This window comes from Leopardus geoffroyi, chromosome C2, assembly GCF_018350155.1.
Source record: "Leopardus geoffroyi isolate Oge1 chromosome C2, O.geoffroyi_Oge1_pat1.0, whole genome shotgun sequence".
NCBI classification, from domain to species: domain Eukaryota; kingdom Metazoa; phylum Chordata; class Mammalia; order Carnivora; family Felidae; genus Leopardus; species Leopardus geoffroyi.
The window spans coordinates 109,763,185-109,781,505 of record NC_059333.1 but is presented as its reverse complement, the minus strand read 5'-3'; the positions used below and the strand labels follow the sequence as shown (position 1 = coordinate 109,781,505).

The 18,321-nt window shown below is 37.0% G+C and overlaps 1 protein-coding gene across 5 annotated transcripts in view; it reads left to right on the top strand.

Annotated features, from left to right (window-relative positions):
* The window catches only part of MME (membrane metalloendopeptidase), a 99,467-nt gene that overhangs the window by 65,891 nt on the left and 15,255 nt on the right, over positions 1-18,321 (top strand). For all 5 annotated transcript variants that reach the window (XM_045503198.1, XM_045503199.1, XM_045503201.1 and 2 more), the window contains exon 17: positions 13,153-13,211. In XM_045503198.1, the coding sequence (XP_045359154.1) occupies positions 13,153-13,211 (59 nt within the window). The remainder of the gene's footprint in view (positions 1-13,152; positions 13,212-18,321) is intronic.

Sequence of the window (18,321 nt, the reverse complement as noted above, 5' to 3'; positions counted from 1 at the left end):
GACTCAACTAGAACATTACTTCCTTATTCATAGCACCCCACTGCATTTTTCTCTTCACCTTGTGCCTGCCCTAGTCCTTGTTGAAAGCAGAAACCAGGTGTTTGTGTCACCAGAGCCTGAACACTGATGAACAGAATGTAGACCCTTCCTCAATGTTTCTGGGGTTAATAAATGATACAATAGTGGTTTGTGATCATGCTGATGAAGTGAACTCAACTGCTAAGGTAGAGAGTGTCACATCCAAGCGTTTCACCATCATGGTCGGTGAAGTTATATAACAGCTCTCCGCTGCTCTCTGTTTAACAGATTCAAAACATTGAGAAAGTCCTGGAAGTCTGTATGTGATCTACCTGATTTAATCATTTCACTAAAAGAGCCTTCTGCCCATTTGAGCAGGCAGCTACTGCAAAGGACAGGGATTTAAATTTGAAAAGCTTGGTTCATGGGGTTTCTGAGTGCCTAGTGTTTCCAAAATTATCCCAAACATTGTGTTCTCTGGGTCTTTGGTACCAGTTTGTAAAGAATTTCAAATATGTCATATTATCAGATAGTAAGAGTGATAAACTTAGAATGTAATATCCTTTGGCAAAATTACTTAGATATATATCTATAATGATTTTATTTCCAGTAACATGATTATTCACTTAGTGTCAATAGAACATAAACCTCTAAAGAGAAAGAAAAATGTACAAGAATAACAACAGAAAGCATTCCTTTTCTTGTGTTTTAGATTTGATGTTATTTTGTTAGTTTCTCAGGACACAACTTCCTGTGATATAACTGTGATGTGGCCCTGTTTGTAAATCATGACCACTGAGCCGCGGCATTACTTATCAAAAACTACAAAGATTCATTTCATTGCTTCATCTTTCCTGCTTTTGTGTTTCAAAATAAAAACACAGGTACATTGACAAGAGCCAGTTCAATAAGCATTTTATTGAGCAGCTGCAACGTGCAAATCATTGTGCTAAATAAACACTGTAAAGGATATAGATGAATAAAATGTGGCCCTGGAGCCAGGAGCTCACAATCTAAAGAAAGAAGCAAGTAAGTAACAGTTAAATCTGATAAAAGGCAGAGTTTGCTTGGTTCTGTTACAAGTGCTAGAACAGCACTTTTTTAAAACCACCATTAAACCTTTACTTATTAGTAGAACATTCTCTAGAAGCAACATGTCAGCATTTAAATTAATATTGACATGAACAGAAGATTCACTAGAAACAAAACAGAACAAAATGGTTGGTTCATCTGTCTTTCCTGTCATTGCTTCAAGCCTGCTGTCTTTTCTAATCTGGGCTCATTGGGTGGTGGCAATCCCTGGCAGCCAGCACTGTGGCTCTGTGTGTTTTTTTCTGAAAGGTCAACACCACCAAAAACAGCAGGGAGGTTGGTACCCTGTGAAGCGACACCATGGATTTGCCACTGCAGTGAGTCACTAACTCTCTTTCAGTGTCCCAGTTCTGCCACTTACTACCTGTGGCCCTTTAAAAGGCATGTAGTTTTCTTATTTATAAAATGAGCAGGTTGATTTAGACTGTATATCATCTTTAAGATTCCAGCATTCAAATTCTGTGGGCCTAACTGTGAAGTTTTGATAAGAGCCAAGAAGTTGTCCTCCTTGGCTTCTACACATCAGGTGACTCAAGAGAAAAAGAACATGCTCTCCAGAGAGGTAGGGAATTAGCTCACTTCTTTCTAAAATAACCCTTCTATTTTTCCCCTTCACTGATATTTCTAGAGCCAGTCTTTTTTCTAATGAAGTCCTATATCAGTGAGCTTGGTTATCAAAAGAAAAATAGTATGCAGGGCTATTATATTATATATCATATAATATATCCACTAATATAATATAATATATAATATAATATAATATAATATAATATAATATAATATAATGTGGGTAAATGAGATGGTATAGAGGTGGTGTTGGTAGGAACTGTCCAGGGTGTGTGTGCGGAGTGCTGGAGACTTGAGACACAAATGAGTCTCCATGAGCATAGATGTATGGGGAGGATTTACAAAAAAGATTATTTGGCTCATCAAGCACTACTGAGCCAGGAACATGGAATAACAGATAGACTAAATTTGGACAAATCATTCTGGTTCCCACATACTGCCATGGAATTCTTGTGTTCTACATTTGTTGTAATAGTTGAAAATTTGAGATTTCCATCTTTTAGGCTCCCATTAAACTGCCAGGCTTTGTGGTTTTCCGCTGTGTTTTGGAGGCTATAAGCAAAACATATTTGATCAGTAAAAACATTTCTGCTTTTTTAAAATTAAGTTTTTATTGCAATTCCTGTATGATTAACATACAGCATTAGATTAGTGATTCAACAATTCTATACATTACTCAGTGCTCTTCATGATAAGGATAAAAACATTTCTGCTTTTTAATTAGCACCCAAGGAAGGCTTTGGGTTTTTTTGTGTGTTTGTTTGGTTTTGGTTTTTGGCTTTTTTAGAGGGGATGGGAAGTAGAGAAGGGAATTAAATGGTTTAAAGGTTGAAGTTTTAAACTAAGAGAATTTTGCAAAAGAATTCTAGAACTTTTACACTAGTGTACCATCTTTTTATTTTTTTTTTTAATTTTTTTAACGTTTATTTATTATTGAGAGACACAGTGTGAGCAGGAGAGGGGCAGAGGGAGACACAGAATCTGAAACAGGCTCCAGGCTCCAAGCTGTCAGCACAGAGTCCAACACGGGGCTCGAACTCACAAACCGCAAGATCATGACCTGAACCGAAGTCAGAGGCTTAACCAACTGGGCCACCCAGGTGCCCCTACTAGTGTACCATCTTGAGGGGATGATATTTCAGTTGGTGCATAGCTCTTGGTGGCCATGGCTCTCTGTATAGCCTGCGTAGAAAGAGTGCCTCACCTAGGCCTAGTGCCTTCCCCCTTCCCAGAGTCCAAGGAGGGGAGTCATCTCTCTTGGAGGTTGGAGGACTCATTCATATGCCAAGGCCCAAATACATATTGAGCACCTATCATGTTCCCCAAGTCTTAGAGATACAATTAAGAACAAAGCATAAAATAAACAAGTGAGACAGTATTAAACTAAAAAGCTTCTGCACAGCAAAGGAAATGACCAACAGAATAAAAAAGCGATGTATGAAGTGGGAGAAAACATTGGTTAAATCATATTTCTGATAAGGTGATAATCTACAAAATATATAAGAGACCTCTAAAACTCAGTAACAAAAAAAGTAATAAGCCAGTTTAAAAATGGGTTAAGGGCTTGAATAGACATTTCTCCAAAGAAGACAAAGAAGTCTCCTCCAAAGAAGACAGACACGTGAAAAGATGCTCAGCGTTAGTAATCATCAGGGAAATGCAAGTCAAAAACCACAAGGAGATAACACATCACTGCTGTCAGGATGACTGTTATAAAAAGAGAGCGAGAGAGAGAAGTATTGGTAAAGGATGTGGAGAAGTTGGAGAGCTTGCACACCATTGGTGGGAATGCAAAATGGTGCAGCTGCTATGGAAAACAGTATGGCAGTTCCTCAAAAAATTAGAAATAGAACTACCATATGACCCAGGAAACCCATTTCTAAATATATTCCAAAGAATTGAAATCGATATCTTCAGGGAATATTTGCACTCCCTTGTTCATTGCAGCACCATTCAGAACAGATAGATGTGGAAACACCCTGTTTCCACTGACCGATAAATGGATAAAGAAAATGTGGTTCATATATACAATGGAATACATTCAGCTTTTAAAGAGTAGGAGATTCTGCAATATACAACATGGATGAACATGAAAACATTATGCTAAGTGAAATAAGCCAGATAGAGAAAGACAGATACTGCATGATTCCACTTATGTGAGTTTTTCTAAAATAGTCAAATTCATAAAACCAAAGAATGGAATTGTGATTACCAGGGGCTGGAGGAGAGGAGTAGATGGGGAGTTATTAGTCAAAAGGCATAAAGTTTAAATTAAGCAAGATCAATAACCTCTAGAGATCTTCTGTGCAGCTTTGTACACACAGTTTTCAATGTGTTAAAGTGTATTAAGAAGATATAGCTTCTGGCAGATGTTCTTACTATAATTAAAAAAAAAGAAATATCATTGATTCCATGGAGTTACTGTCTAATGAGATAGACAATAGACATAATGTAAGTTATGTTATTGCTAAGGGTTATATAGGATAGAAGAAGTTTCAGTTCTTGAAAGATCCCAAGATTATTCTAAATCAGGAAAAAAGTCATCAAAAGAAAATTCTGACAGAACTGATTCACCCACCCATATATTTTCCAATTTGGGAATTTCTCTGAATTTGGCACATCCCACAAATGAAGGGGCACACATTTGTGCGTATACACATAGAAACTTATCAAAGACTAAAAAGAATGTGCCTTGTTGCCAAACTTAGAACTACATGCCACCAACTGATGACTTCTAGGAAGAAAATCACATCAGTGATTTCTGTTGCATTTTGTTGAAGAAGTGGATTCTCCCAATTTCAGGTCACAATGGGTGTCTTGGTTCTCACCTCTCAGGTAATCAGAGTACTTCAGTTATGTTAACAACTCTTCTGCAACATCAATGAATAGTTTAAAGAGGCTCTTTTATCCTGCTGTGCTTTTATCTTTGGGTAAAAAACATTGCACTTTATGGAACAGTGGAAAGAATTTGCAGTCAGGGAGGGATGGTGGGACAGTGGAAAAGTGGGACTTAAACAGAATGGGCAGCCCTGAGTTAAGGTTCTTGCTCTGCCACTTACTGTGTAAACTTAAACAACTTCCATAATATGAGTATCAGTGATTCCTTTATAAACTGAGGAAAATAACATCTACTTTTGCCTTATGGGGTTGTTGTGTTATATATTGTATATGTGCCTGTCGTATAACTTAGGTGCTTATTAAATAGTAGCTGTTTTCGTTATAGTCTGGTCATGATCGATCTTCTAAAATGACTTCGTTGTAGGGTAGAGGCCAGCATCCTAAAGTGTATTAGGGTAAGGGGGAGACCTAAGTGTGAAACAGTTTTAAAAGGAGCACTTTCAAAGGGGCAGTCCCAAATGGCAGCCTAGGAAGATCCTGAACTCACGTCATTCCATGGACTGAATCTATAGCTACATATGGAACAGTTATTCCCTCTGATAAAGACCTGAAAACGAGCTGAACAGCTTCTTCATGACAAACAGTAAAAGGGCCAAATTGAGATGGGTGGGAGAGGCAGTTTGGTGGTCTTGCCAAAAACACTGTCCCTGGTGCAGTGACCCACAACTGGGAAGGGGGGATTTCACAAATCCAGAGCTTCTTTCTGAGGACTGAGGTGTTTGTTCCCCACATCACACCAACCTGTGTGCAATGGAGAGATGTGAAAACCAGTGGGACTCAAATCCAAGAGACCCAAAAGGACAGAGAGAACTGAGATAATTATCTTAAAGGGCTTGCATGCAGACTCTAGTCACTCCAGGGACCAGCACAAAAGCAGCAGTTTGAAAAGGGCCTAGATTATATGTGAAGATTTATTTGCTAATCCTAACTCATCTGCCGAAAGGGCATGGGCCTGTTGGGACTCCATGGGGAGAGAGGAATGGGTGGACACCAACTTTGCTCTCTCTCTTGCTCTCTCTTTCTCTACCTTGATAGCATGGGTGGGAGTGCCTCAGCTCTGTGCTATTCTGCTGCCTTGCTGAAGTGAACGAGCATATGCAGGACACACAGGGGATGCTCCTTAATTACCTGGCTCTGGTGGCCAGGGGGCCTGTGTTAAGAAGCCACCAGATCCCAAGGACTATAACAATTTGAGAGATAGTTTTTGGCAGGCAACCACCCCCAGAGTACTACACAGACTGTAGACTAAAACGTACCTCCAGTATTTCTGTGTGAAAGCCCTATTTATTTGTCCAGGAGCTTCAGTCTGAGGGGCAGACTTCAGGTGTGCTACAGATCTAGAGGCTATGGAGGTGCTCTCAGGAAATGTAGGCTGGGGATACCATCTTTGCATCTCACTACACTTCCCCAGTACCTCCCAAAAAGGAGCTTATACACTCTTCAGAAGCCCCAATTTTTATAACTATACACCAGGGACACCTGCAGATCAAGTGGTCTGGAGGCCAGCAGGGTTTACAATTGCAGTCCCTCAAAACTATATATTTGCATACTTTAGAAACTGCTGTCTCAGGGGCTTCCAATCAACCTCAAACTGGGTGCTAAATGAGATTCCTCCCTTTGGAACACTGACAAGTCTTGCCACACCCTCAACAACTGGGATCTATGAAGAATGAATCAGGTTGCTTTGATACCTACAAAGGTTGAAAGACAGCAAAGACCTAGGGCAAGGTTGAGAGATAAGTTTCCCACACAAGGGCACTCCTTCAATACTTCGAAAGGTAGTTGTTTTGCCTAGTACATAGAAACAAGTGAAAAGAGTCAAACAAAATGAGAAAGCAGACAAATATGTTCCCAATGAAAGAGCATTAAAACCATATATTCCATATTACCAAATCAATCTATAGGTTTAATGCAATCTCTATCAAAATTCCAGTAGCGGGGCGCCTGGGTGGCGCAGTTGGTTAAGCGTCCGACTTCAGCCAGGTCACGATCTCGCGGTCCGTGAGTTCGAGCCCCGCGTCGGGCTCTGGGCTGATGGCTCAGAGCCTGGAGCCTGTTTCCGATTCTGTGTCTCCCTCTCTCTCTGCCCCTCCCCTGTTCATGCTCTGTCTCTCTCTGTCCCAAAAATAAATAAACGTTGAAAAAAAAAATTAAAAAAAAAAAAAAATTCCAGTAGCATTTTTCACAGAAAAAGAACAAACAATCCTAAAATTTGTATTGAAACACAAGACATCCCAAATAGCCAAAGCAATATTGAGAGAGAAGATAAAAGCTGGAGACTTTATATATATGTGTGTGTGTGTGTGTGTGTGTGTGTGTGTGTGTATCCTACAACTCATCAGCAAAACAAAAAAACAAACAAAAAAAAAAAACCAGTCCAATTAAAAAATGAGCAGAGGATCTCAATAATCATTTTTCCAAAGAAGACACAAAAGATGACTAAGAGGCACATGATAGGATGCTCAATGTTACTAACCAGGGAAATGCAAAGCAATCAATGAGATATCACCTCACAATGTTAGAATGTTTATTACCAAAAAGAAAAAAATGGCAAGTTTAGCAGGGGACCTGTTGTACACTATTGGTGGGAATATAAATTGGTGCAGCCACGATGGAAAACAGTATGGAGTTTCCTAAAGATACAAATAGAAGTATACCATATGACCCAGCAATTCCACTTCCTGGTATTTATTTGAAGAAAATAATAACACTAATTTAGAAAGATATATGCACCCTTATATTTATTGCAGCATTATTTACAATAGCCAAGATGTGGGAACAACCGAAGTGTTCATTGATGAATGAATAGATAGAAGATGTATGTATGTATGCATGTGTGTGTGTGTATTTATACATATACATCATATACACACACATGCACACACACGAGGGAATACTATTCAGCCATAGAAATATTGCCATTTGTGACAACATGGATGGAATTTGATGGTAAATGCTAAGAGAAACGAGGCAGAGAAAAACAAATAACTGTATGATTTCCCTTATATGTGATATCTAGAAAACAAATGAAAAAACAAAACTCATAGATACATAGAACAGAATGGTGGTTGTCAGGGCAGAGGATGGTTTGGGGCTGGGTAATATATATAAAGGGGATCAAGAGATGCAGACTTCTAGGTATAAAATAATTAGTTGTGGGGATGTAATGTATATAACATAGTGATTACAGTCAGTAATATGTAGTGCATATTTGAAAGCTGCCAAAAGAGAAAACAAAAACATGTTTTTCATAACTTTGTATTGTGACAGATGGTAATTAGATTCATTGTGATGATCATTTTGCAGTGTATACAAATATCAAAGCATTATATTGTACACCTGAAACTAATATGTTATATGTTAATTATACCTCAATAAAAAATTAAGTTTTCTGATTCATGAAAGTGGCATATCTCTTCTAGGTTTTTAAGTCCTCTTTAATTTCTTTCAGTAGTGTTTTGGAGTTTTCAACGTTCACAGCTTGCCCTTCTTTTGTTAAATTTGTGCCTAAATGTTTTATTGTTCTTAGTAGTATTGTAGATGGCATTGTTTTCTTAATTCATTTTGGATTGACATTGCCAGTGTATATAAATAAAACTGAGTTTTGTATATTGAAGATAAGTAAATAAAAATGAGCACTTTCATTTTTAAAGAGTTTAGCAAGGAAATGGCATTCATCCTTGTACTGAAATGTGTTATATAATACAGATCAACAGCTCAGAAGTAGAGGATTTGGATGGAAGATGAGAGGGTCCTCTTTCTCCATAGTTTACATATTCGTGTCCCTGTTGTATTGCTTAGTTTTTAAGTGCATTCGAAGGTCAGAAAAGCATGCTGTGCCTTAGTTTCTACACCTGAAAACTGGACGTGTCATCTGTCTTGTATGATTGGTTTGGCTGAATGAAGGTCTATAGGTCTATAGGAAACTCTGAAGTCTTGATGAAAGAATATTAATAAATGTAAAAGGTTACAGTGGTTATTGGGATTACAAAATGAGAATTCTCCTTTCCACAAAGACTTGAGGAAGATAGAGAAAAACCATTGTTTCGTACTGCTGATCTTAAAGGAGTTGCTTTGGGACCACTAGATGCTGGGAAATGGAACACTTTCAGGGAAAGGGGCATTAACAGTTTTGTTGTTTTAAGTTTTAAAGTTACACATGAGAGGGTGAAAGAGGAGTTAAATTCCAGGTGCTTTTGCAATCCAGTGGGTTTATTACATCCAAAAGGCTGTGGGATCAGGCTGTCGACTTCTGCCTTTCGTCTCTGCTATAAAACTGATGTCTTTGTGCTTTAATTTCATCACTGCCTGGGTTCTTCAGGGTAATAAGAGATAGAAGAGAAACACCTGGTCCCCATCTCAAGGGTATTTCAGTCATATTTCCCATCCACACTGTTAGTTCGGCTTTGAGGTCTGTGCTGCTTAGAGTGGCCCGTCTTTGTTCTACTGTCAAATGCCCCAAACCAAAATCCGTTCACCTGACAAAGTCATGGCTCCAAAATTAAAAATAAAGTTTTCCTCCTTCTTGCTTTCCCATTCTTTGCTTAATACCACACACACCCAAACTCCTACCCACTCAGACCATTGGAGGCAGGAAGAAAAATCAAAGAATGGGTGTGATTTCGTCACTCAGGTCTGATACCTGCTCCAGGCAGCTGCTGGTATCTGGCCTCCAGCCTGGACGTTAAAGGTACCGTCAACCTGCACTACCCATTATTTTAGGGCAAGAATCACCACCATTTGGTTTTCTCTTCTGTTGTGCATTTTCTCTTTTCTGTGCTGCTATTCAGCATCAAATGTGTTTCTGTTCCATAAATGGAAGCTTTTCCTGAAACTTTGAGGCTGCGTCCAAATCAAATGAACTTATGGTTTCCATTACATCACCTTTAACTTGAAAAATATTTTCTTTGCCCTAATTTAGCTTTTTACATCCAGCGTACTGAGATATTTCATGACTGACCACACATGTTAGACACTGAACCTGTAGCTGTTATCATCATTTTATTTAAGGTGTAACGATTCAATCTCAGTATTTCAAGTTCCTGTTGTTCCCAGGGACAGTATGCCCTGTGCTTTTCAATCTTGAATCACCCAGGGGTAGTCTAAGGATGCATTGTGCAGGTTCTCAGGGAAGAAAAGGCAAACGCTACACACTACTGCTCTGTAGTGTGTAATTCCAATTTTATTTGGGAGTTTTGTGGTCATAAATAGCTCCATATTTTCTTGAAAGTATAATTCACCATGGACGTTTTAATATGTAAAGCACTCCCTCCTGGAAAGTTACAGACATGAATCAAAATGCAATCATAAACCCCTCAAAGTCATGTAACAGAACAGCAGAAAAGCACTAAAACAAAGGTATGACATTTATTTTTACCAAAGCAGTAAACATGAGAAGGGTCTATAAACTTCATTCATCTATGTCCTCCTTCTGAGACCTGTTGCTCTCTGAAACATTTTCATACATCCAGCTCCTTTCCTCTGTGCTTTACTTATTTTAAGAAAACATTTTGGATTGGCACCTTTGGTCTGTCATTTGTAGCATGTGCCTGAGTCCAGAACCAAAAAATTGGCATATGATTTGTGATTACCCATAAAAGTCCATGAGGAGTATACCATCACTAAATCGGTTCATAATTGAGAAACTGAACCTTAAAACAACTGAGACCTGGAAACATGTTACATCAATCTTATAACAATTAAAATGAATAATTTTAAGCTATTTGTGCATAAAGTCTACTGCCATAGGTGCTATCAAAATGTTGAGACCACATGAAAAATACCTTTCTGAAGAGTCACTATAAGGAATGGTGTTTCTCCTCAGGAGTACCAAGAGCACGCTGTCCATTTTGCCCCTCCTGCCACACAACTTAGAGCCACACTTGAACCTAAGTCATAATAACTATGTGAATAACTATGTGAATATATGCAAACATAATCCTGATAAATCATTTTTCCTGATCATGGTTTTTACTTACATAAGTATTGTCTTTCGTAATGCCTTTTTGGTCACACAAACAAAATCGACTTGCTCTGTATGGTTCCTGATCTCTTGATTTTAGTCTTAACACCCCTGGATTTATATGTTTTTGTTGTGAGTCATGTGAGAATCATGTGGGAATCAAGTGGAGTTTAATTAAAATAAATGTAATTATTTGCTTGTAATCCTCAACCTGCAAGAAATTTAAATACTGATGACTCACCTATGATGAAATTAGGAAAAACTGATCTATCAGTCACACCATCCTGTTTGAAAATGTTTTTATCTATTTAAAATGGCATCAAACTACAAAAATATTGTTCAACCATCCCCTCCCACACACACACTCCGTCTTCAAATTTATTTTCTTTCTAAAGAAAAATTCGGAGAAGTGTTATCTGGATTTTTTTTAAATTTCCCGATGTTTTCTATGAATGTCTGAGTCGTGTTATTGGAGATAAAACTCATACTTAATTAGAATTTATCAGACAGTTGTTATATATGGCTTTCCCTCAGTTCTTTTTAAGAGATCAAAATAGGAACTCACATCTGACATCCCACAATAGTTACTGAAATTGTAGCTAAAATGTTGATTTGGACAGCTGACTTTGTACTGCTTACCTTGCAAAGCAGGGTCTGGAAACAGTTCTGATTTAACCTCATTGTACTAATTACTGTAAACTCCTTCCATGAGTAGGATAATAATTGGCACACTAATTATTGCCCTGAAAGTGGCATAACTACAGTGAAACCGTTAGCTAATAATATATGATTGTCTTAAGTGTATGCATGTGTGCTGACATTTAAGGGGTTATCTGAAATTAAGCATTATCTATTATTCAATGACTATGTGTGTGTGTATACACATATATATATATACTAGTATATATAATATGTATAAATAAAATGTATATATATAAAAGTCTTATTAAGATTGGAATATTACTCCTGTTGCAAAAAAGTGCTGAACAATAATTTTATTTTTTATTTTACTGAAGTATAGTTGACATACAATGTTACATGAGTTTCAAGGGTACAATATAGTGATTCAACAACTCTGGATTATGCTATGCTCACTACAAGTGTAGCTACTATCTGTCACCATACAATGCTATTATAATACCATTGATTATATTCCCTGTGCTGTACCTTTCCTCCTGTGACATTTATTCCAAAACTAGAAGCCTGTACCTCCCACTCTCCTTCACCCATTTTGCTCATCCCCCCACACCCCTCCCCTCTGGAAATCATCAGTTCATTCTCTGTATTTATGGGGTCTGTTTTTGAATTTTGTTTGTTCATTTGTTTTGTTTTTTTAGATTCCACATATAAGTGAAATCATGTGGTATTTGTCTTTCTCTGCCTAACATCTTTCACTTAGCATAATAACCCTCTAAGTTCATCCATGTTGCCACAAATGGCATGATTTCATTCCTTTTTAAGCCTGAGTAATATTCTAACAATGATTATTGGGGGTTTTTTAATGTTTATTTATTTATTTATTTATTTTGAGAGAGAGAGAGAGCATGTACACAAGCAGGGGAGGGGCAGGGAGACACGTGTGCACACACAGAGAGAGAGAGAGAGAGAGAGAGAGAACCCCAAGCAGGCTCAGCGCTGTCAGTGCAGAGCCCAGCGTGGAGCTCTATCTCACAAACTGTAAGATCATGACCTGAGCCAAAACCAAGAGTTGGACCCTTAACTGAGTGAGCCACCCAGACACCCCCAACAATGATTACTGGTATGCAATTTTCATAATATCTGAGCAGAAAGACATGGGAACATTGTCACCTGTTCTTTAGCTTAATACTGCCCTCAAATTATTGTCTGCGAGCTATTTTTTTTTCCATTTTCTCATTTAGTCTTATGGTAATTTATGCTGCTTTTTCATCTCTTCAACTAAACTGAAGTCAGGAACTGTATTTTATGAAATCTCTAAATGCTGCATGGAGACTAAGTCATGGTATACACAGACAGACAGACAAATCCACTTAAGATCCACCTGGATTTCACTTTGCAGTCATTATACCAAAATATGCCTTTGCTCAATTAGCTGGATTGCTTCATTTAAAAAAGGTAATTTTAAATGGCAGTAATCAGAGGCAGACTACCTGAAACTAACTACCTGAGAAGGGGATATCTTAGTTTCAAAATAAACTAGAACATTTAAAAGATGTAAATATATTTGAATATGAAGTTTTAACAACTTACACTTCAGTATTCTGCCAATTGCTCCAGAATTGTTGGTATAGTTACCAAGTATCAGGAACCTAAAGGTAAACATATTTCAATATAATGTTAATCCATTGCAGTTTCCAAAAAGGTACATATGAATAGGTTTTGTACTGTGAGATGCCTCCACAAAATTCACACAGGTGAAATAACAGATTTGCAGACGGGGATATATTCTGATTTTTCAAAAAGTAGAAATATTTTCAAATGAGCTGTCTTACCTAGTGAACTAATTTTAACTTGGTCATATTTCAGACAGAAAGTTAAGATTCCTCTTGGAATAGTAATAATGCTTTTATGGCGGTGAGTAGTTTGAATCAGATGATAATAGTATAATTTGTAATGAGTTCTTATGTTTTCCATAGGTGGATAAGTGGAGCAGCTGTAGTCAATGCATTTTATTCTTCAGGCAGAAATCAGATAGGTAAGGTCTATTCCTAAACAATTCTTTAATATTTCTCTGTTGTTACCAACTTGTAGTGAATTGCATGACCAATTTAAAGTACTCCCCATAAAAGCACAGCAGAGGCCGAGTTATTGATTTATTGAATATACTCCTTAAAAGTAAATGCATCCATGTACCTCTTTTCACTGTAATAGCAAATTTTAAGTTAGTACAAATTACATTAAGTGGTTTTCTTTCTTTTGCAATGTTCTCATCTGTGGCTAAATGGTTTATCTTATGTCTAAGTACATTTATTTTATTTCTGAATGCTTTTTAAATGTCTCTCATGTCTCCATCAAGTTATATTGACTTTAGGACTTTCTAAGCATCAGCATAAGTTTAAGGTTCCATGAACCAGCTTTGCAGAAATCCCATCCTCCAGGCAATTATGTATGTTAGCTCTGGTGGGGATGGTCCTGATCTCTATCACCCATTTTTCTGGAAGATTCCAAAGGTCTCAGAAAGTTGAAAAGTCAGTTATATTAGGTTGAACCATGTGAAATTATATTTGCTTAACTACTTTTAATCAAAAAAGAAAAAAAACTAATATGTTCATGAATAGTAATGTTATAGGAATATGTATAGAAATGAATACATGAGTGAGAGGTATAATGAATACCTAAATGACTTAATAGAACAAAGATATATAATTTTTTCCCCTGGGAAGACTTTGAGATCTTTAAACTTTTTCTTAAGTATTACATAAATGGACCTATTTTTTCCCAAGGGTTTTAAATATGTAGAAAGGCACCCAACAGATTGACTACTATCAGAGGTATACTAAACAAACAGTACAGCCAGTGTCTCCAGGTGTACTTAGTCTAGCCCTTCATTTCAAAGTGTGGTCGAGAATGAAGAGGGGAAATATTTTCAGCATTATTCTCAAATAAAATCTCATGACCTAAACCTCATTTTTCTTGAATTCTGTTACAAATTAGATTAGATATGGTGGAAAATCCTGCAATATTTTTTACCATTGGTTAAAAAACAAACTTTAAAAGAAATTATAACTCTGATTTTGTTTTAAAGTTCGATTATACCTTTCCCCCTTGCTTTTAAACCAAGGAAAAGTTAAATTAAGAAATTAGCTACATTTTCTTCTGGTATGTTTATGGTCTTTATTTTTGGAGTAAATCATTAGCCATCTGGAATTTATTTTGGTATATGACATGAAAATTAATTATATAAAATAATCAGAAAAGTTGTGTGTGTTTTGGGGGGGTTTGGGTGTGTTTTTTTAAATTAATTTATTTATTTAGAGAGAGAGACTGTAGGAGCAAGTGGAGCCAGTGGGGGAGGAGCAGAAAGAGAGGGAGAGAGAGAATCCCAAGCAGGCTGTATGCTCAGTGTAGAGCCCAATGCAGGGCTCATTCTCACAACCATGAGATCATGACCTGAGGTAAAATTAAGTCGGATACTTAACCAACAGCCACCCCGGTGCCCCAAGACTTGTTTTTTATAACATATCAATAATAAGTAAGTCATATGCAGTTGGTTAAAATCAATTAGTTCAAAGTCTAGTCTAGTACATTTCCTAGCTAGTGCAATGATTACCTAAACCCAGACCAGAGTCTGTTTAATGATCAACTAAGAATGCATGCAGTCTACCTTTTTCAATGTATTCCTAGAAACCATTCAGTCCTTTCTTAAAAGTGCCTTTCTCTCTGGAGAGCCTTCACTTTGAAGACCTCTTTTTGATATTCACTAGTTCTGTCAGTATAATATCTAGTTCATTATAGACTTGGACTTAAACAGGATAATGAGCTTTTATGGAATTCCAAGGCAAAATGAGGCAGCCTGGACTTCAGTCTGTATTTGAGCAGACTAAAAGATACAGCTTTATTTTAATCCAGCTGAGGAAGGACCCTGGATCCTATCAGACCTGGTGCTGATTCATTCCAACAAGAAGACCCATACAGACCTTTTGTAGAACCACTCTGGTATGATAATCCCTTCAGCCCCTCTCTAGAGCAGATCTACAGTTTAGGTCAAGGCAGGATCTTGTTAGGCTCTGAATTACCTCGTATCCCTGGAGCTGGCTCAAAATTGGTTTACTTCAGAGATTCCCTGATCAGAGAAGACCAGAGAATGTTCTCAATTTGAATTTAATACCCTCTAACCAAAGAAGCACACAGCAAAAGGAAAAAGGCAGAAGGTAAAAGTGGCCTAACATTTCACAAAGTAGTCAGTTATCCTCTGAATAATCAAGAATTGGCTACCATAAGCATTCTTAATAAGAAAGACCTTTTAAAGATTCTGAAGATAAATTCATCAGATAGAAATTCAGTATCTGAAAAATTGTTAACATCTTTTCATAAGCTTGTGTTACAATAACAGCAATTCAGAGGAAAGGAAAGTGTCATGCAAGAAGAAATCTTTGACATGTGTATGTTTTTTCTTTGACAATTCATTTAAATCTTCAACGTGGGGATTGTCTTAACTAAAAATAATTGAAGATCCAGACCTTCGTCTTTCTTCTAGATAGAAGTGTGTGTGTGTGTGTGTGTGTGTGTGTGTGTGTCTGTATACATACATAGATATACAACTTTTGATTTTGGAATTGTGCATTACAGAATTAGAATAGCTATAGAATAGCATGTGTCTCATAAATGACTCTCCTACCCTCACACAAATACCTTAAATTAGATCACATATAATTTCTCATGGGATTGGCCTTTTTATGTTATGGTAAAAAAGAACTTGTTTTATTATCATTTAGGGAGTTATCATATTAATAATTTCTTCTTTTTAATTCAATTCCAAACACTTTTTGTTCTAACTCACACAGGAAGACTATATTCTGCCTTATGCACCCGTGCCAGTTTCCATCAATTTAAAAAAAAATCAGCTTCCCAGACAGGAAGGCATACTGAAAGTGTTTAATTCACTGGTTCTTATTCCCCACACATTTTTCCTTAGAGCTCCAGAAACCTCCCATGGATTATCTAGTGTATTCAACCTGGGTAATGTATGATGACGTTGAAATAATAAATTTTCTAAAGTTACATTACTTGTTTTTAGGAATCTCATTTTCAGGCTTGAAAATTAAGAGCAAATGTTTCCAAACATATTGATATTCCATTTAACATAAAAAATAATCTTTAACTTTTTTCCACCCCAAATTGATTTCACCTGATGTCATCAAGCTTTATACAAGATTCTAAAATTGAATTGCTCGCAGCCTTAAAAAAATAAACCAGGGAAGCAAGGGCATGGGAGTTAGGGAGAAACACGGTTTTTTGTTTCATGGACCAGTGACTTATGTAATTGACTAATTGACAATCATGAATGTAAAAAATGTACAACTAAGCAGTTATTATCAACAGTTGTGAAGTCTACTGGTAATAGTGATAGGCTAATGGGGAAAATCCTCATCACTGAGATTTAGCTGATAGTGTAAAACAAGAAATCATAATTTGCAAAGCTGATCTTGAAGACTAGTATTTAATATGAGCCATAAAAATATTATCACTTGCCTGAAGAATGACATATCAGGGTACAATTAAAGCAGCAGGATCTTTACAGTTAATGTTTAGTCTTGATAGCACATTTCATAAGAGCATTTTATATAACGGGTGGATTTTAATCAAAGTACATAGTGTGGGAGATAGTATTCAACTTAAGTGAATAACGTACTGCACATAATTTTAATACTTTAAGCTAAAAATAATTTCTTGGCACTGTTGATAACTCAGGCAGCTACATGTGAGGTATAACTTTCATCAAAATTCTCCAAGGACAGAAGTATTTATTTTCTAATTATTTTGCCATTTTGGATGTTATGGCAACTTTCCAGATTTTTTTAAAGGTCTGGAGAGCATTTAAATTGTCCAGCATATTTTTGAAGTCTCCTCTGTAAATATCCAATATTTATCCTTGAAATCCATTCAAGGCTATGCCATATTCGCCCCACCCAAAAGACAAAGAAACAACATTTGCTACTCTGTATAACTAGATCTTAGATTTCTTAAGGTCGGGACCTTCTCTTGACTTTTCTTAGAATCCCACATAGCAGTCGCCTAGGGTTTTGCATGCAATAGGTGTTGCTACCAAAGATTTTATTATTATTATTATTATTATTATTATTATTATTATTACAGGATGTAACTCAGTAGATACTAGAATTTTAAAACATGTAAGATGAAATTGCTAAGTTATGAGTACTATGAGGAAGGGGGTGGGCATGAGGAAGATGAAGTAGGAGAGGACCATGGAGGCAAAGGCTAGGAGAAAGATGCTATATTTAGTTAGAAAGTATCAAAGCCACCCAAGGATTTTTCGCAGGGGAGTGATAATGACCAGAGTTGCGTGGTTTTTTTTTTAAAATATGATTTATTGTCAGATTGCTTTCCATACAATACCCAGGGCTCATCCCAGCAAGTGCCCTCCTCAATGTCCATCACCCACTTTCCCCTTTCCCCCTTCCCCCACCCCCCATCAAAGAGGTGCATTTTAGTCTGGCTGCAGGATGGATTAGATCTAGGATAGATTATAGTTGGGTGAGACAGGAAGTGGAAAGATCACATAGGAAATTAAATAATTTTTTAAAAAATTTTTAATGGTTATTTATTTTTGAGAGACAGAGCACTAGCAGGGGAGGGACAGAGAGAGAGAGAGAGAGAGCATCCAAGCAGGCTACAGGCTCTAAGCTGTCAGCCCAGAGCCTGATGCAGGGCTCGGACTCACGAACCATGAGATCATGACCTGAGCCAAAGTTGGATGCTTAGCCAACTGAGCCACCCAGGTGCCCCATGGAAATTAAGTAATTCTTAAGACAAGGAATGATAATATGAAGTAGGATGGTGGCAATAAGACTGATAGGAGGAGATAAACAGAAGAAACGCTTCTGGAAGGAAGGTACATGACCTGGTCTTTTCCTAAGTAGACTATATAAGACTTTGTAAAAACAAACAAACAAATAAACAAATATTTAAACAATAAAAAAAGCATGTAAGATAAATAAAAAATGTTCATGTTGGATGATTGAGACCCTTCAGATGCCATTATCAGAAATAAAGTCAAGAGAGTGATGGTTTAGAAGGGAAAATGATGAGTTTGATGTTTGACACATGAAATTTAAAGTTTGTGA